We start from the raw sequence: 16,887 nt of genomic DNA on the forward strand, positions 1-16,887 counted from the left end.
CCCCGCCTCCGTTGCTAAGACACCATTTTCTCCCTCCCCACCCCCAGAACGCACTGCGGCGTCTCCCGCTCGCTGCCTCCTTCCCCCCGCCCCGCTGTTACATCCGGGTACCCGGAGGGAGAGGGAGGGCGGGGCTTGTTTTCTCGGTTCGCGAGCGCCACGGCCGCTGTCGTTGCGGGAGGTTGAGTCTCTGCAAGCAGCCGGTGAGCGGAGCGGCGTCCCAAGCGCCCGGCCATGGCGGTAAGTGGTGCTCCTTACCGGGAGCTTTGGAGGGAGCCAAGGTGGAAAGGGGGCTGCGGCGGGAGGGGGAGGGAAGAGCGCGTGAGACGGGGAGGGCTGGGTCGGCGAGCCGTGTGCGCGGAGACACAAAATGGCGCCCGCCGCTCCTTCCCCTGCCGGCGCCATGATGGGCCTCGGGGAGGGGGTGGTCGCCTTTCCCTCGCTACCCCTTTCCCTGTTTTCAGAAGTTTTTGTTACTTTTCCCTGGGCTTGAATAGAAGCGAGGGGGGCCTATGGCCTGGGCGCTGCTGTTTCTTGCCCTAGGAGAGGAGCAATACGATTGTAGGAGCGGGCGTTTCTCAGGAGGGCTGCGGAGCATAAGCTTCCTGGGAGGGGAGGAAAGGGGGAATCACTCTGGCCGTTGGGCCTTGTCGAGTTTCCGTTCAGGCAGCTTTCCCTTTCTTACTGTTTTTTTTCTGTGTTTGGTCACAGGCCTGTTATTTACAGTATCTTCCTGCACTGAGTGATTGGTTGCTTTCTTTTCTCCTTTTCCCCCTCTCCCCTTTTATGGTTAACGACGTTGGGAAACGCCTTTGCTGTAGTTAGACCATCTTATCTTTGCTTGGAGTCTAAGAAAAAGAATACTGACGCTGCTTTTTATGTTCATATATGGCATAACATTGTAGCTTTATTTGCGTGTAAAATTTGGGTGGTCTGGTAATGTATGAATGTATTTGTCCCATAATTGAGATGAAGACTCAACAAGAGCAGCTATGTAAACAGTGTCTAAGTTTTTCAAAGTTAATTTTATTCACTTGAGAGTGCAGAAAAATCAGAATCTAAACCTAAAGTGGTAAAACTTGCCAAAGTTGTCTTTAAGTATTTTGTGGTGTTTAATTTGGTATTTTAACTTCTCTTGAAAATTTGACCAATAGTGAAACAGAACAAAAGGACCATATATGTCTGGAGAAACTGTCTTTCTTTTCTAAAAAGAAAGAATTCTTGTCAGCTTATGTAATTTAACCTCTTACAGACATTTTTCATCTTATTCTTAAGTAACTGAAGAATTGTGGACATGTAATTTTGCCCCTAGGTTATTGGCACTATCTTTGAGATTCCTCTTAAGTAGCAGGTGGAGATCCAGTGAAATCCTAAGCCTGTGGCCAATCCACATGTGCTTTAATAACTGAGAATAGTCTTATCGAAGTTGATCAGGGTTTTCTTGCTGTCTCTTTTTTTGTAGGGTTGAGAGATTGCCCTAAGGTATGGTGTCCATGGGCATTAATGAATGGTTTTATACACACACACACACACACACACACACACACACACACACACACACACACACACACACACGAGGCTGGTAGCCCTGAAAAATGTGGCAATGGGCTCAATTTCTGCTGCTAGGTACAACTTTTTTTTTTTTTTTTTTTGAAATTAACTTAGCCTGCAGACCGATGTTTTTTCTTATCCTCATAAAACTTCAAAATGCTAATTCAAAGTAATTTTGAGATTTACATAAAAACTTTCATTAGTCGAGTCTTTTGGAAGCCTTACATGAAAAAGGGGAGTGGCTGGATAGAACAAGGAGAACGCTTTTAACAAAGTGTAGATGAACAGATGAGGTGGATGTGGAATGCCAAGGATTGTGATGGCTAAAGTCACAAATAGGAGAGTCATTTCCTGCTCTTTATCTAGTGTTCTAAGAGTTTTCAGGGGAGTGGGTGGGGTATTAAAATAGTCTCAGTTACACTTCTGAAAACTATAGTGAAAGTTCTGCTGCAGATGCAGTCTATCAGTGTTCCCTGCACCTAATGGTGCATTTTGAAATAAATACTGTTACCCCATGGTAATGGGGAAGTGAACACCTACCTTGTTTTACCTCTCACCCATAGAGATTGAATTGTGGATATATTTTTGTGCACATGCAAGTTAATAAAGGTTTGGAAAGACTTTTTAAAAAACAGTGGATAAGCCTAGCATTAATACACAGTATTTTAACCATAATGGTCAAGAAATCTAATATGGTGTTCATAGCATCTGTTGTGGTCTAACAAAAAATGACTTCTTAGATTTCAAAATAATGACTATAAATCACCATCTGACTGGTTGTCACATCTCTTGCTTAGTTGATGAGTAAAAATACAGCTGATTGAACCCAACTGAGGACTTGAACCTATGTGGTTTTCTATTATTTCTAAACAGTAGCATTCTCTGGGCCCAATTGTCCTTGGTGAAACCTTGTGCAGCCACATAATGTTCAGAAGGTTTGATTATGCCTGCCATTTACATGATGAAAGCAACAGAGGTCAATGAATCTGTTAAGGCATTAATGAGGGCGTTTTCATCCTTTCAGTATATACTCTTTCCATTCTATCCCTTCCATTGTACTGTGTGTCCATTGTAAACATTTGCTTCTCCCAAAATTACATCACAAAGCAGTCTCGACTGTTACACGTCAAGGTAAATTGTTGGCTTTAGGGGAATGGTTGGAAGGGATAGAGGGAACATCTTGCTTTTCATCCACATTTTGTCATCTAAGGAAGTTTCATTAAAAAGAAATACTGGTGTGGGTAGGTGTGACCTATATGCACTCTGTTACAAATGCTCATTTTTGCATAGAGCTACCGTTTGAGGCTTTTCATTATTCAAAAGTTACTAGTTTTAAAATACTGTGAACATATTAGTTCAACACTATAATACAGTATATCTCATTTCATTTCTCTTCAGAGTTCATGATGCACCTCAAAAAGTTATGAGGGTTCTGTGCCTCAGTAATGCCCTAACTTGTAAGGTGACTTAGACCTGTTGGGACAGCATAGTGCTTAAGTAATCTTAGTGACATGAATGTTTAAAGGTAATTGACCTATAAACAAAACCATTTAGGGAAAACTGAATCAAACTTCTGTAAAGTTTAGTCTCACTGAAATTTCCAAAACCTTGTGGAAAAAGTAAATTACAATCTAACATAGCAGAGAAGTGAAATGCTTATTGTATGTTAGTTCTCTAAAAATTAATGGGTATGCGTTTGCTGTGAGTTTATCAAGCTAGTGCCTGAATAGCAATGGGATGGTTACTCCTGAGATCTTCTTGACAGAAAGTAATTCTAATTGGGTTTTGAGAGTAAACTTTCAAAAATTACTTTGCACTGATTACCAGTGCCGAGAGATGCTTCTTTTGTACCAATACAGTCTTAAATAAACAGGATTTTTTTTTTCAGTCCTAAGTTTTTAGTTTTGTTGTTTAAATATTCTGTCATTGTATGTAGGGTAGTGATACAGAACGAGATGGAGTAGCCCCAGAAAAGTCTTCTCCAGAAAGAGAGAAGAAGAAGGAACAATCAGATGCATCTAATTCTCCTAGAACATCAAAACATCATTATTCAAGATCACGTTCACGGTCAAGGGAAAGAAGACGGAAGTCAGGTATACTCCTTATCAAATCAAAGTCACTATAATTGCATATTTACTTAAATCTTGTGGCTAATGGGATTTTGCAGTGTAGTGAAGACTTAGAGGTAGGATATTCTTCATCTAGATAATTAGCAGGTATCCTGATGAAGAATTAAATCAGACATTATAGAGATGAAACTTCATGGTCTCTTTCAGGAAGGAACTGTTTAGAAGTATATGCCAGTATATTTCTGTATTCATTACTTTGATGTTATTCAATCATGTGTGCTTATAGAACTGAAATATCTTAAAAGCTTTTTGGGGGAAAAATACAAATTTAGCTTCAATGACTTGATAGGATTGGAAAAATTGAAACTACTAGTTTTGGTTTTGCATCTCAAATGCATTATATTGAAACTATATTCAGTCTTAATCATTGAAGTGTTAAGGGGAAGAGGTCATTCAGTGTTCAGAGGTTATAGTGAGGAGGCCAATAATAAAAATAGTTTGGGGTGGGAGGGAAGAAAGGATACTGTAAGTTTGTCTTCATTTTAGTTAGATGTAGTTAGACTGAGACACTTCTGCATGGTTTGTAATAAAAACTAAGTTACCCTGCATGAAAAAGTAGAATGTGACTGGAAGATGATCAGACTGTGTATTTTTTCACTCTCAAAGCTGAAGTAAATGCAAACAAATAAAGGACTGGGAATAATGGCTAGAGTTCACATTCTGAATTAATGTTCTTAATCTGTTCTAATAGTGTTGTTTGTTTTTTAAGTCCTTATCCTTGACTTATAGGGGTGGAACAACTGAAAGGAACTTGAAAGATTATAACGAATTGATCTTTTCTTTAACTTGGTAAATAACAATAAATGTCTTTTTTTTTTCTTCAGATAACGAAGGAAGAAAACACAGAAGCCGGAGCAGAAGCAAAGAGGTAATTAACACTTTGTAGTGTTTAGGTAATTGTACAATACATCTTTAAAAATATCTTGTAGTAATGCACATATGTGTAAACCTATGTAAATGACTTTATGGTAAGTACAAAAAAAAATTGGAAACTTTAAGCTTAAAAATGGATATGGAGATCCTTTCATAGTGATTGCAGCCATCATGTTGACAAGGTAATAGCTTTATAGAAAAATGCATTCAGAAACTAGTAACTTAATTTCTTTTTTTTTTGTGGAAACAGCCAAATGAAAGAATTCATGTGGAGAAATAAAATGGTGTTCTTGATGACTGTTTCACAGAGCTTCCATTAATCTAAGACCTTGTGTGGCTTTATACTTGTCCAGCGTTCAGGACTTTCAATGATACATACCCATCTACTTAAGTATATTTATTAAAAAATAATTCCCCACCTGACTAAGCTCTGTTTATTGCATCCTTCAATTGTAAAGACTGTTACGGCTTGACAAACAATGTCAGCAAGGGTCAGCTGGAAGTATGACAGTGGCAACAAAAATTTCAGAGGGCTGTCTCAAAAAAAAAAAAAAAGAGGAAAAAAAAAAAACCTCGGGGAGTGAGAAGAGACAGCATCAATAATACGTTGGAAATAACTGGCTTAACCACCAGAGAAGAGATGAAACAAGCAAACCAGGAGCATCGAAAATAGTCAGAAAGGAAGCTTAAGCCATGTGGGGCAATAGCAGGCTGTGTCAGAGGAGGGGCTTTTAACTTTAACACGGGGTCAGGAACAACTTCTCCCATTCCAATGGAAGCTCTGTTTAAAAAAGGAAAAAAAGAGGAAAAAGAAAAATAATCTAGGAGAGTTTTTGTGAAATTGAATATATTGTTTAGATCACATGATAACATTTCTATAATAAATCATACTCAGCGTGCTAATGCGCGAAGAGACTGAACTGAAGACGCTGCAGACTCAGATAGCAAAATTATAAGCCTACTTCATGATAAGGTAACTATTAGTCATTCAAACTCATATTTCCCTTAAAAATATCTTAAATCCGTTATGGGATATAATGGTGTTTTATTACTAAGTGTGTGCCTGGAAGCCTGATTTTATTTATTTATTTTTTAAAAGAATTGTTTTAATGTTCAGAAAAATGTTCCTTGTTTAAAATTGTGTCCAGTGTTTTACCATGCTGTTAGATCTAAGTTAATCTTACACAATTTATTTAAAACTTTCTAAGTTTCACTATGTGAACAGATTATATGTATAATGACCTACAGTAGATTGAGTTACTCTTTCCGTTCACTTGTGATATCGAGGTTTTTGCCCATAGAGTAAATATTGCATATTAAAACTTTACTATGTACATCAGAACAGCTGCTTACATCATATACATTTGAAATTAATTTCTTTATAGAAGTAACATCTTGCATAAAAACACAGCTATATAGTTTAAGAAGTAATTGTTCAAGGAGTTAAAAATAAAATACCGTAAGAGCAGGAAAAAAAGTCTTAGCCTACATAAATATGTATACATGAAGGATTATAGTGAAATATATTTAGAATCTGAACTATAGTAATAAGCAGTTGGAAAGGCTTGGATAAGTGGGTGTGAGCTAGTTACAGTATCTCTTCCAGACTTCTTTTGAGTGAGCATTATGGTTATGGGAAAGGATTTGTAAGTATTTAACAGAGAGCAGGTTTAGATAAGCCAGAAAACGCTGAACCATTGAATTTTAGTCTAAGATGACTATATTATGCTTAAATTGTGGTTTGAAACAAAACACTGTTAAATCTAAGCCCACTTATGTTTCCTGTGCTAGAAAAGTTTTCAAAATAAACTGGATATATTAAGAAAAGGTATTGATGTCATGACTTAGTCTCTGAGGAAAACACTGGCAAAAATCAGGCCTGACCTTGCTAAGTATTTTTGGCATTGCAGCTATAAAAAGGAATCTTTTTTTAAGAGGCACTGCAGGAAGAAAATGCGGTATGGTGTAGCAGTATATCTTTAATGTAAAAGTACTGTGGGAGGTCTCAAAGTGATGCATGTTAGTTTTAAGTACTAAAAATGGGATGTCAGCCATGTAACTTCTTATTGCTTTGCTTTTTAAAAACAGTTGGAAGTTACTGACTGAAGAGAGTCTTGTAAAGATTAAAGTTAACTGTCTAATGATGCACAGAAGAATTCTTTAATTTCAAAAGCAGGGTAGTATGTGTCAACAACTGTATGTATGCATTTTAATAATTGTTTCTACATAGTAAGCTGTAGATAAATGTTAAACTGCAAATGTGAGTATTTGTATATATGCATATTCATATAGTCTCAGATTCTTAAAGATAGGAACGTACTATGTGTTTGGAGTAGAGAAAGTAACTGAGAATGACAGTTGTTACAATGCTGTGATCTCTCATATGGAAACACTGTAAAGATACCTTGATGGGTGCTTTAGAAATACTTTAGACAGTGGGGGGGAGGGGAGGGGGGAAATGATAGTTTGCATTTGCAACATTGTGTAGTTGGTGGCATTAGGTAAAATAGCCATCACTCATGATTGAGCCACACTCCTAAGGTTACTAATGTTGCATCACAACTTATCATTTTTTATCTTCTGATACCCATACTAACTCTCTTTGTTGCACTATTTTCCTGAAAGAACCAACTTCTTCTTAAAACAGGCAAGAAGACATGAATCCAAAGAGAAGTCCTCCAAGAAGCACAAATCTGAAGACCACAATGACAAAGAACATTCTTCTGACAGAGGAAGAGAGAGCTTAAATTCATCTGAAAATGGTGAGGATAGACATAAACGCAAAGAAAGAAAATCATCAAGAGGGAGGAGTCACTCAAGATCCAGGTCTCGTGAAAGGTAAATTGTTTTACATGACTTTTTTTTTCCTTTCTTAAAATATATTCATAAAAATAGTCTTTGGAATTTGTGTAGACTTCAGAAATCTAATTGAATTATATTCATAACATAAATTGGTGCTTTGGAGTTAAATTATGTTGTATGTTCCAATTTTGATTATTTTGCTACTACTAGTTTTCTTTTTGGGACGATTCTAAGTATCTCCAGGGCTTTATATAGGTATTCTGCCTAATGCTAACCCAAGTTTGTAGCTCGTATGTAGAGCGTATCTGAAATGTTCCCCGTTGTCAGTGACAGGAAAGGAGGCGTAGCGTCATTGCTTTTTACATCCTAAATCAAGAGTTTACCTAAAGACAATGCTGTGTAAGCCTCCTTGTGCAGTAGGCCACCTAGCGCGCTCGTGGTGGGAGCGTTGCTTGGGGTAAATAGGTTGTTACCACCTCTGTCTGTAGGTGAGGGGCCAATAGTAAATGTAGTGGCAAGGAACCAACTAATGATATACCGAGGGGCTGTGTGCAGTTCATGAGCTAAAATCTGGGCATTGCTTCCCAACTTTTCTTATCTCTTCCAAGGTATTGGAGTATCTTGGGGAAGGGAAAAGTTGCTTTGAATTTAAGAGTTCTGTATTTGATCAGTTTGGCCACGTGCTTGTGCGGAGGTGTACGCTTCCATGAACAAATGAAAATAGCTATACTGATGAGTGTGGTTGTGTGTTTGAGCTCTAAATAAATCACTTCTCTGCTGTGGTTGGTGGTAATGTTTGGTTGCTTTCCCATTTCATCTCCTCCTAGTCTTGTAACTTCAACTGTTCCAGGCATAAAGTCTTCCGTGTGTAGTTTGTCGCCCCCTTTACCCTACCTGATGCATTTTGTCCTGTATTGACAAACCTGTGTCTGACCCTTAAGTAGAAGCCAAACTTAAATGTGAGAATATATGTAAGAATTTGGGACATGTGTTTCAGACGTCACCGTAGTAGAAGTCGTGATAGGAAAAAATCCCGATCTCGCAGCAGAGAGAGAAAGCGTCGCATAAGATCTCGTTCTAGATCAAGATCTAGACACAGACATAGAAGCAGAAGTAGAAGCAGGACTAGAAGCAGAAGCAGGTAAGTGTTAACTTCCACGTACTTAGTGTTGTTCTTTGGTTGAATGGTCTGTGGCTTCTGTTGTATGAAAGAATGCTGGGTTTGGCTTTTTAGTTACACTGAATAGTCTTTAATTTTTTTTTCCTCAGTTGTATTAAGCATTAACAATGGGTTAAACACAAGGTACTTACGTTTCCACAGTAAGTGTATGCACTTGTCCCAGACAGCTTAAGTGTCTCAGGTTCTCAGCTTTCCATAGCATAATTCCATATTACCAGTTAGAAATGTTTAACTGTAGATTTAATTTTTTGGCTACCATCTAAAATGACCATTTTAGTATCTGGCTGATACTATAGAGAGAAAGTAAGTAACTTGGTATTTTCAGTGGTATGGTTACCACAGTTCAAGTTCTTTTGGTTTCTTGCATCACAACTTCATTTACTATCTTAGGGAATAATATTTAAGTAGGAAAAAGTGAATAATGAGGTGCAACTAATCCTTTTGTGTGTTCGATCCTACAGAGTAGTGTGATCAGTAGAGGACTACTTTAAAAATACTATTCTTTCTTTCTTTCCATATATACATATATATGTCATAAAAGGGAAGTTTAACTGGAATCACTGATTGTCAGAGATTCTGCTCAATGTATTTGCTAATCTTGAACAAATCTTTCAATAAAGTTCATGGAGTTTATCATCTTATCTGTGAATTAGTGCAGTTAGTGCTAAAGTGAATTTTTGAGCCACGTGGACTATTTCTGATCTGAGTGTACTATTGTGTTAGTGATTATCAGTTCTTTTGTCAAGTTCAGAAAGTGAATATTCACGTTGGTCCTCTGCCCTCTCCTCCCCCCCGCCTTCTCATGGGTGCTTTCATTTCTTCTTCAAATTAAATTCTGGAAGCACAGATTAAAATATTCTAGACCCATATTGGCTCACGCCAGGTCTCTGACTTACTCAGTTGGGATCTGTGCCTCAGCTGGAATATGCTAGAGAGTTAAGGCTTTCCTCAGAGTTTAGGAGGCAATGTTTTCTAACTGGTGAATCGTTCAGTATTTTGGGGTAAAATTCTGAGTCTACTTATGTGTCACCTTTGCATTTTTAATACCCTGTAGGATTTTCTGGACAAATAAGTTGAAGTAGGACTTAATGACTACGGTGGGTGACAAGGTTATTGGGGGGGGGGGGGGTTTCCTCTTGCTTCTCTAAAGTAGAACACCTGAATTTGGGGTGTAAATTCATGTCCTTCAAGGACTCCCAGGATAGTGTTGCTAGTGTTCCAGTTCATTTGTTTGAGTATTTTCAATAGAGTATTTTAAATTGCGTATTTAAATGGTGTAGAAGTTGGTACTGACTACTCAACATTACAGTGGACTATTGGAGACTAAGAATCTTGTAATGCTACAACATCACTTGTGAAACTATAAGAAGAGTTATCTTTCTGAAGAGCATGTTGAATTACATGGTCTGTGTCGTATTTTATGTTGGCATGCACTTTCTACCAAACTTTCAGCTGGGGTGAGTAAAGTTGAGTCTTCAGTCTGTATATACACATTACATGCAGTTGATGGTGTTTAAGCACCTTTTGGCACAATATGTAAGGCATTAATCCCCCATTATTTACATTATTATGTGCACTTAATGTTTAAACTTTTTTTTTTTTTTTTTTTTTTTGTCGGGTGGCTCCATAAAAAGTCCACGTCCCAAAATGGATATTTGCTTCTGCAGTGGAATTTGAACTACCTGAAACAACAGGAAACGTGGGAAGAAAAAGGAAAGGATATTCATAGCTTAGGAATTTCTTTAACTGGAACCATGTCTTATTGCATAATAATGGATATGCTGCAAGAATCCCTTTCTTTACTGTTTTTCTTTCACATCCTAGGGAAGGGAACATAAGGGAGGCACAAGTACTTTCTAACAGTAGCTAGAACCCTTCATCACATTCTGGGCTCATTTGAAGCCTTTGAAAAGAGAATTATGGGGTGGAGCTCAAGGAAAACTCTTCACAAGCCAGATGAGCATGATGTGGAACTTAATCTGTTAAAAGTCAACCATGAAATGAATGCCCTCATTCATGAAATGTAACACTTGCTGTGCTACAGTTAATAGGCTATGGCTTGAACTTCTGTTGATGGTTCTTTGCATAATCTCAAGCTCATATATCTTTGAGTGATCTGTTCTTACAAGCACATAATCTTTCTGTTCTGTGAACATGTGGAAGGTTCACAGTTCTTCCGTTGCATTGCTCTGATTATATGCTATACGGAAAACACAACACCATCTGCTTGTTTCACATTGAATTGCTCAAATGCAAAAGCTCAAATTCTTATTTCCTTGATGTTTACCATTGAAATAAAGCATCAGACCAAAGACAAGACCAAACTACAATAATCAGCACAGCAAAAGCGAAGGTGTCTTTGAAACATGCATTATATATTATCTAAGAATACAGATCTGTCACTCCCAGTGGCTATGTTTGTATTTTGTCGTCATCTAGTAAAAGATCAGTCTTGCCTCCTTTGTCTGAGCTCTTTCATAACTTCAGACTAAGTATAATGGTGTCTGTGGAAGCTACAAAAATTGCAAACAAAGAACAGAATAGCTGAATGCTATGTAAAGAGGCTGTTCTGACTCTAGTTAGCAGTTATCTCAAATGGTTCATAATAATATTTAAGTAAAAAAACTGCAGAACTGTCCTTTGTGGATCTTATTTGTTTATGGCAAATCTGGGAAAATGCGAGCCATTTCTCTTGTTACTTAAATTTTGTCAGACATTCCCAGAATGATTTTTTTTTTATTTAGAACGTTAATGTCAGAGGCTTAAACGGGAGAAGCCTTTATCTCTTGTAATGTAGTTATTTGGTGATACTGGCAAAGAGAACTACTGGTGATGGTACTATCTTTGTGTTTTGAGTAGCTGTTGCTTAAATGGGAGTAGATGCACATGTCACGCGAAGAACTTAATTGGGAGAAAGGGGAGGGAGCTACTAAAGGAGAGTTGCACTGAATATTTGGGGGGATTGCTAGAAAGTATGTTTAAACTAGGTGATTTTCATTTTTCAGCTTTCAGGTAATGCATGTATCATAATTCCCTGTACAGGTATTGTCTTATTCCAGAGCAAAAACAGGACAGATTACATGTTTAAACCAGCTATTCCATCTAGTTCAGTGTCCTGTCTCAAAGGGTATCCCAAAGCATGTTTAATGGAGAGTATACAAAGAAGGAAAGGATAGTTATTTCCCTGCGTATTACTACAGCTTTTGACTTGGATCTCTTCAGAATGCCTGTTTTTTAGCACAGTATTATGCAGTGAGGTCTTCTGTGGTTTTAAAATGTTCCTGTGACTTGATCTGTTTTACAGCTTGCTTGCAATTGACTTGCTGAAAGTTACACAGTGATTTTTCTTGTCAAGATTTAGTATGAAGGTCTCTTGAGCAGATCTATTTGGGCTATCACTGTTCAGTCAACCCACTAGAACAGGAAGTGTTCTTAAACACTAGGTAATAGGATAAACCAGCCCCTAAAATTATACATTTTGTTACATCTTACAGCTGGAAATCTTGGATTTTTGCTCTGTCCTGTTACCATGCGAGTGCAACTGTTAGTTACACTGTTCCAATACCCTCTCTGTGCAGAAGCTGTTCTTGAGAGCTCTCAAAATTAATCTTGTAATTTTCCAGAGTCCAAATCAAATAACTTGTGAAATGCTGGATATATGTAGTGCATTGTTTTACTAACTGTCTTAAATTTGATTTCAGAGAAAGAAAGAAAAGAATTGAAAAGCCCCGAAGGTTCAGCAGGAGTCATAGCCGGAGTCCGAGTCCGCCACCTTTTCGGGGACGAAATACAGCTATGGATGCACAGGAAGCCTTAGCCAGAAGGTCAGAAATAAAGATTTTAACATGACATGACATAAACAGTTGTTGATGCATTTGCATATTTAAATATTCTTTTGCATTTATTTCTAGATTGGAAAGAGCAAAGAAATTGCAAGAACAGAGAGAGAAAGAAATGGTTGAAAAACAGAAACAACAGGAAATGGCTGCAGGTAGTCCATGTGTATTATACTAATTCCTAAAGAATAGTATGGGTGAAAGATCACGTAGGCTTACGTCCTAAGCGTTAGTCCTCCCCAAAGGATGTATTAGTTGTTGTTTTTCTATGTGTAATTGTTAACTTGGTCCATGTTTAAGAAGCACTAGCACAAGGAAATGTTTAAGAACAGGATTTCTTCCTGTCTTATGCAGTACTGATGACTTGATAACAAAACTGTTGTATGTTAGACTGATAAATGATTTGGTGGTCATTGGACCCTTGCCTTATGCATCATTAAGCAAGAATTTGAACATTAATGCAAGCTCAGGAGTATTCAGAAGTATGGAATATTTCATCAGACTTGGGGCATTTCTTGCATGTTGTTTGTGGAATACAAGCATGAGTTACATAATTTACTGGTTTACTAAAATTACTGGAGACTTGTTTCTTAATAGAAATATTGTCACGCATTTCTTATCAGGCACTTTCAATTTACTTCTAATGAAGGAAATTGGGGAGGGTTGTGTGAGGGTGGTTTTTGGGGGCCTTTTTTTGTTTGTTTAAGTCTGAGTTTTTTGTGTGATAGCATGTTACCATTTTTTTCAGCAGCTGCAGCCACTGGAGGCTCCGTTATTAATGTTGCTGCTCTTCTGGCATCGGGAACGCAAGTAACTCCTCAAATAGCAATGGCAGCTCAAATGGCAGCACTACAAGCAAAAGCACTAGCAGAGACTGGAATAGCTGTACCTAGCTATTACAACCCAGCAGCAGTGAATCCAATGAAGTTTGCTGAACAAGAGAAAAAGCGGAAGATGCTTTGGCAAGGCAAAAAAGAAGGGGTAATACTGTCCTTTCTTAAACTTGTGAAATGTATTTGGAAACATGTTACTTTCAAACAGTTTAAGAATGCTTATTAACAGTTTTTCCAGCTAAGTTAATTTACTATTTGGTACTAAAATTTCCATATTAACAGCAACCCAAGATAAAACTTTCAGGGTGAAAGGATTAAGATGACTAGACATTGAACAAAGGATTATTGTGACAAAAAACATAGGAAAAATCCTAATACCGTAAAACTTAGGGGGTGTAATTAGATCTTAGAGTCACCTTTGTTAGTTGGTGTACCACTTGCAACTAAATATCAAATACAGAATGGTCTCTTTTTCTATGGTGCGAACCATTACTTTTCAGTAAACTGAATTATCTGGAGAGTGACACTGCTGTGATTAGCAACTTCATAAGTAGGGTTGCTTGTGATCTGTTACATTGCTTTGACTTCCTCCTTTCTGTAACTGTAGGGTGGGTTTTTTGTTTTTTGGTTTTTTTTTTTTCTCCATTGTTGTATCCTGTTCAGAATTTGCAAGGCCTGCAGATTTCTTCATAAATCACTTTTGGGGAGTAGAGTAATATGTTACTGTGATAGTTATGGTAACAAAAATTATAAATGCAAACAAGTCTTCAGATTTGTATGCTGTTTCAAATAAATGCTCTGGTATTTAATGAAAGACAGGCTATTGATTTAAAAAAAAAAAGTGGTAATTGCTTTTTCAGACAATAACTCTGAATTTCAGCAGAGTTTTTACCTGCAGGTGTCATGGAAAAACTGGTACTTGATATTTGTGTTCTGTCTCAACACTGTATGTTAATATTGAAGTGTATTATTGTATTAGATTAACTATAATCACATGACCATTGTATAACAAGCTCAGTTAGCTTTTCACAGACTGTTTCATAAGATGTGAAACCTGAAACTGGTTCATGTAGCTGGTGGGAGGGGAGAAGAGACCTGAATGCTGTCTAAGTGGTTCTTCCTCACTTGTTATGTATCACTCTCAACTGTAATAAGAAAATACTGTTTTTTGTAATTCACTGTAAGTATGCATTCTGACAAGGTTTTTAAACTTTATGGGAATTACGTTCTACCCAAGTAAGGAACATACCACCATTTTGAAACACGTAGTTAAGCAAACTTCCCTCAGAAAGTGTTTCTGTGGGAAGTGCCACAGCATTTCCACATTGAGGAATGTCAGACATGACCTGGAAACTTCTTTATGGAATCCTTTACTTCTAACTATGCTGGAATTGCAAAATGGGTTCATTTTCAGTATGGCTTTATTTACTTGCAACTATGTTGTGATTTTAGTGGAAACTTATGTAAAAAGTTGATATATCTATCTTAATTCTTGCAGGATAAGTCACAGTCTGCAGAAATATGGGAAAAATTAAATTTTGGAAACAAGGACCAAAATGTCAAATTCAGAAAACTGATGGGCATTAAGGTAAAGAGTTCCAAATGTGTAATTAGGTTTATTAAGAATTGCAGAATAGGCTTGTTAACACCATTTTCTGTTAACATACACTTAAAAGTTAACCTGAAACAAGCTGATCTAATTAAACTTCTATTTCTGACTTAAGCTCACAAGCAGTGTTCAGTTCAAATTGTAGCATTTCATGGTGTTTCTGGCTAAGGAGGCATCTGTTACAATCTGTAACAACACTAGTGGTAACTTTCACTCAGTTAAGTATTGGTAATCTGATAAAAGGTCATGCTTAGTAACTCTGCATAGCTACTTAATTGGAGACATTTATTTGAATGAATTAGAGAACAGGACTCAGTGAAGGGCTCTTAATGTTTGTTGACCCTGATGATAAACCACATTAAAATACTACAGCACTAAAGCCAGAGATTTGAAGTCTCATCAGCCTCTGAAAAGAGCAAAGCAAAATTGAGTTTAGAATGCCTATAATATATGAAAAGACCACTCCCTACAAAGTTAATATTTATTTTTTTCTTTCTGTTTTCTAGAGTGAGGATGAAGCCGGCTGTAGTTCAGTTGATGAAGAGAGTTACAAAACTCTGAAACAACAGGAAGAAGTTTTCAGAAATCTAGATGCACAGTATGAAATGGCAAGATCACAGACTCATACACAAAGAGGAATGGGATTGGGGTTCACATCTTCAATGCGAGGAATGGATGCGGTTTGAGGAAAAGAAAGTGATTTTTAGTTTGGGACTACGGAAGATTCTTGTTCAAATGTTGGGTCCTTGTTCACCAAAAAGCTAGAATTCTAGCTTGCATGGGTGTTGCATTGACTTTAATTTATTGAAAAATACAATTTTTTTGTAAATATCAGATCAGTGATACTGGTGTTAGTGTTGTAATCAGGTTATACCCACTTCCATTAAACTTGACAGAACTATAGAAGGACAGTATTTTTTAGTTCTACTTTTCAAACCAAGCAGCAGATGGGGTAAACTCATACATGGATATTTCGTGTCCACTGTCTTGTGTACTTTTGTACTTTAACCTTGTACAGTTATTTTCAATTCTTGAAACATGAAAGAAACATTGTGTAGATGTTATTTAGCGGTCTGGGCCAATAGGCACATAATCCAGTGCAAAAACCTGGTTAATAAAGACTTTTTTTCTCTAAGGTCTTCTTTTATGTTAAGCTGTCTTTTGGGCCAAACTCTAAAACTAGTTGAGAGATGTCAGAGAACTAATTACGAGATGTCAGAAATGGAGCATTTGCTTTGCTTTGCCTGTTTCGAAATACAGTTTTTAAAAATACAGAGATCGGAGGTATGGTTCATAACTAAAGGTGATGAATACTGAACTTGTTTTCTTTTTTTAATTTGATACTAGCACACCCTTCCTTTTAGTAAAGAGAAAGGGAGGGATGACAAAACCATTGCTGAGAAAGGTAAGATATTGGATGGTAATCTAAATGTCAAACTCGATCAATGTGCTCAATGAAAAATCTTTGTGAGACAGTTCTAAAATGTGCTTTATTCAGCTCCACTTGACTCTCATGAGGAGACCTCAGCAGCATGCAGCTTTTCTTTAAAGCTTGAGAAATATGTAAGCACAAAAATGTGTTTGAGTATGTATACATAAACTTGGTCTCCTCATTTAACTTTAAATTTAACATTTACCTTCTAGCTATAAGTCAACCAGGCTTATTTTACCTTGGCATTCATAGAATCGAGTATTCAGGGGTTATCATATGACTATATCAGCTAAGATGCTTCATCTCTAAGTTCTCCTCTTTGTGTATGTGTTCCCTTATCTATATTTCTTACATGACTCATGCTGTGACAATTAATGTTTTGGGAAGGAGGATAGAACTTGAGCTACTTTTTGTGCTGATTCAACAGGAAATGCGCTGTGTCTAAGACAGGGTAGAATAGCTGTTTTTGTGATCTGTTTTGTTTCTGCCCTTTGCAGTCAAGGGCAAAATGGAACCTTCTTTTTTTTAGTTCACATATGCACCAATGTGTAGCAATTGATTTAAAGAATATATTGCCTGTTAAGGTTGTGTTTTGGGGGGGGGGGGGCTTTTTTGTTCTGTGGTTTTTTTCTATGAGCCCCT

General features: G+C 37.2%; 1 protein-coding gene across 4 annotated transcripts; it reads left to right on the plus strand.

The window, feature by feature from the left end:
• Window positions 1-85: 85 nt before the first annotated feature.
• On the plus strand, window positions 86-15,948 carry RSRC2 (arginine and serine rich coiled-coil 2). Of its 4 annotated transcripts, none has more exons than XM_026114594.2 (10): window positions 86-240; window positions 3,488-3,644; window positions 4,505-4,548; window positions 7,201-7,391; window positions 8,353-8,496; window positions 12,237-12,359; window positions 12,447-12,526; window positions 13,120-13,352; window positions 14,703-14,792; window positions 15,320-15,948. In XM_026114594.2, the coding sequence occupies exons 1-10, from the start codon at window positions 235-237 to the stop codon at window positions 15,497-15,499; spliced, it is 1,248 nt and encodes a 415-aa protein (XP_025970379.1). In that variant the 5' UTR covers window positions 86-234; the 3' UTR covers window positions 15,500-15,948. The 4 variants fall into 4 exon arrangements, with proteins under 4 accessions (XP_025970379.1, XP_025970380.1, XP_025970382.1 ...); XM_026114595.2 differs by having other exon boundaries at window positions 13,123-13,352; XM_026114597.2 differs by lacking the exon at window positions 86-240 and adding an exon at window positions 5,449-5,526 and having other exon boundaries at window positions 3,550-3,644; window positions 7,179-7,391.
• Window positions 15,949-16,887: the final 939 nt, after the last annotated feature.

This window comes from Dromaius novaehollandiae, chromosome 17 (genome assembly GCF_036370855.1).
Source record: "Dromaius novaehollandiae isolate bDroNov1 chromosome 17, bDroNov1.hap1, whole genome shotgun sequence".
In the NCBI taxonomy this organism is placed as follows: Eukaryota; Metazoa; Chordata; class Aves; order Casuariiformes; family Dromaiidae; genus Dromaius; species Dromaius novaehollandiae.

What these genes read in the sequence shown, in the direction of transcription:
- RSRC2 (XM_026114594.2), top strand. An exon ending in ACAACAGGAAATGGCTGCAG is followed by an intron (nt 12,527 to 13,119) that starts GTAGTCCATGTG and finishes CATTTTTTTCAG; the next exon opens with CAGCTGCAGCCACTGGAGGC. An exon ending in GGCAAGGCAAAAAAGAAGGG is followed by an intron (nt 13,353 to 14,702) that starts GTAATACTGTCC and finishes TAATTCTTGCAG; the next exon opens with GATAAGTCACAGTCTGCAGA.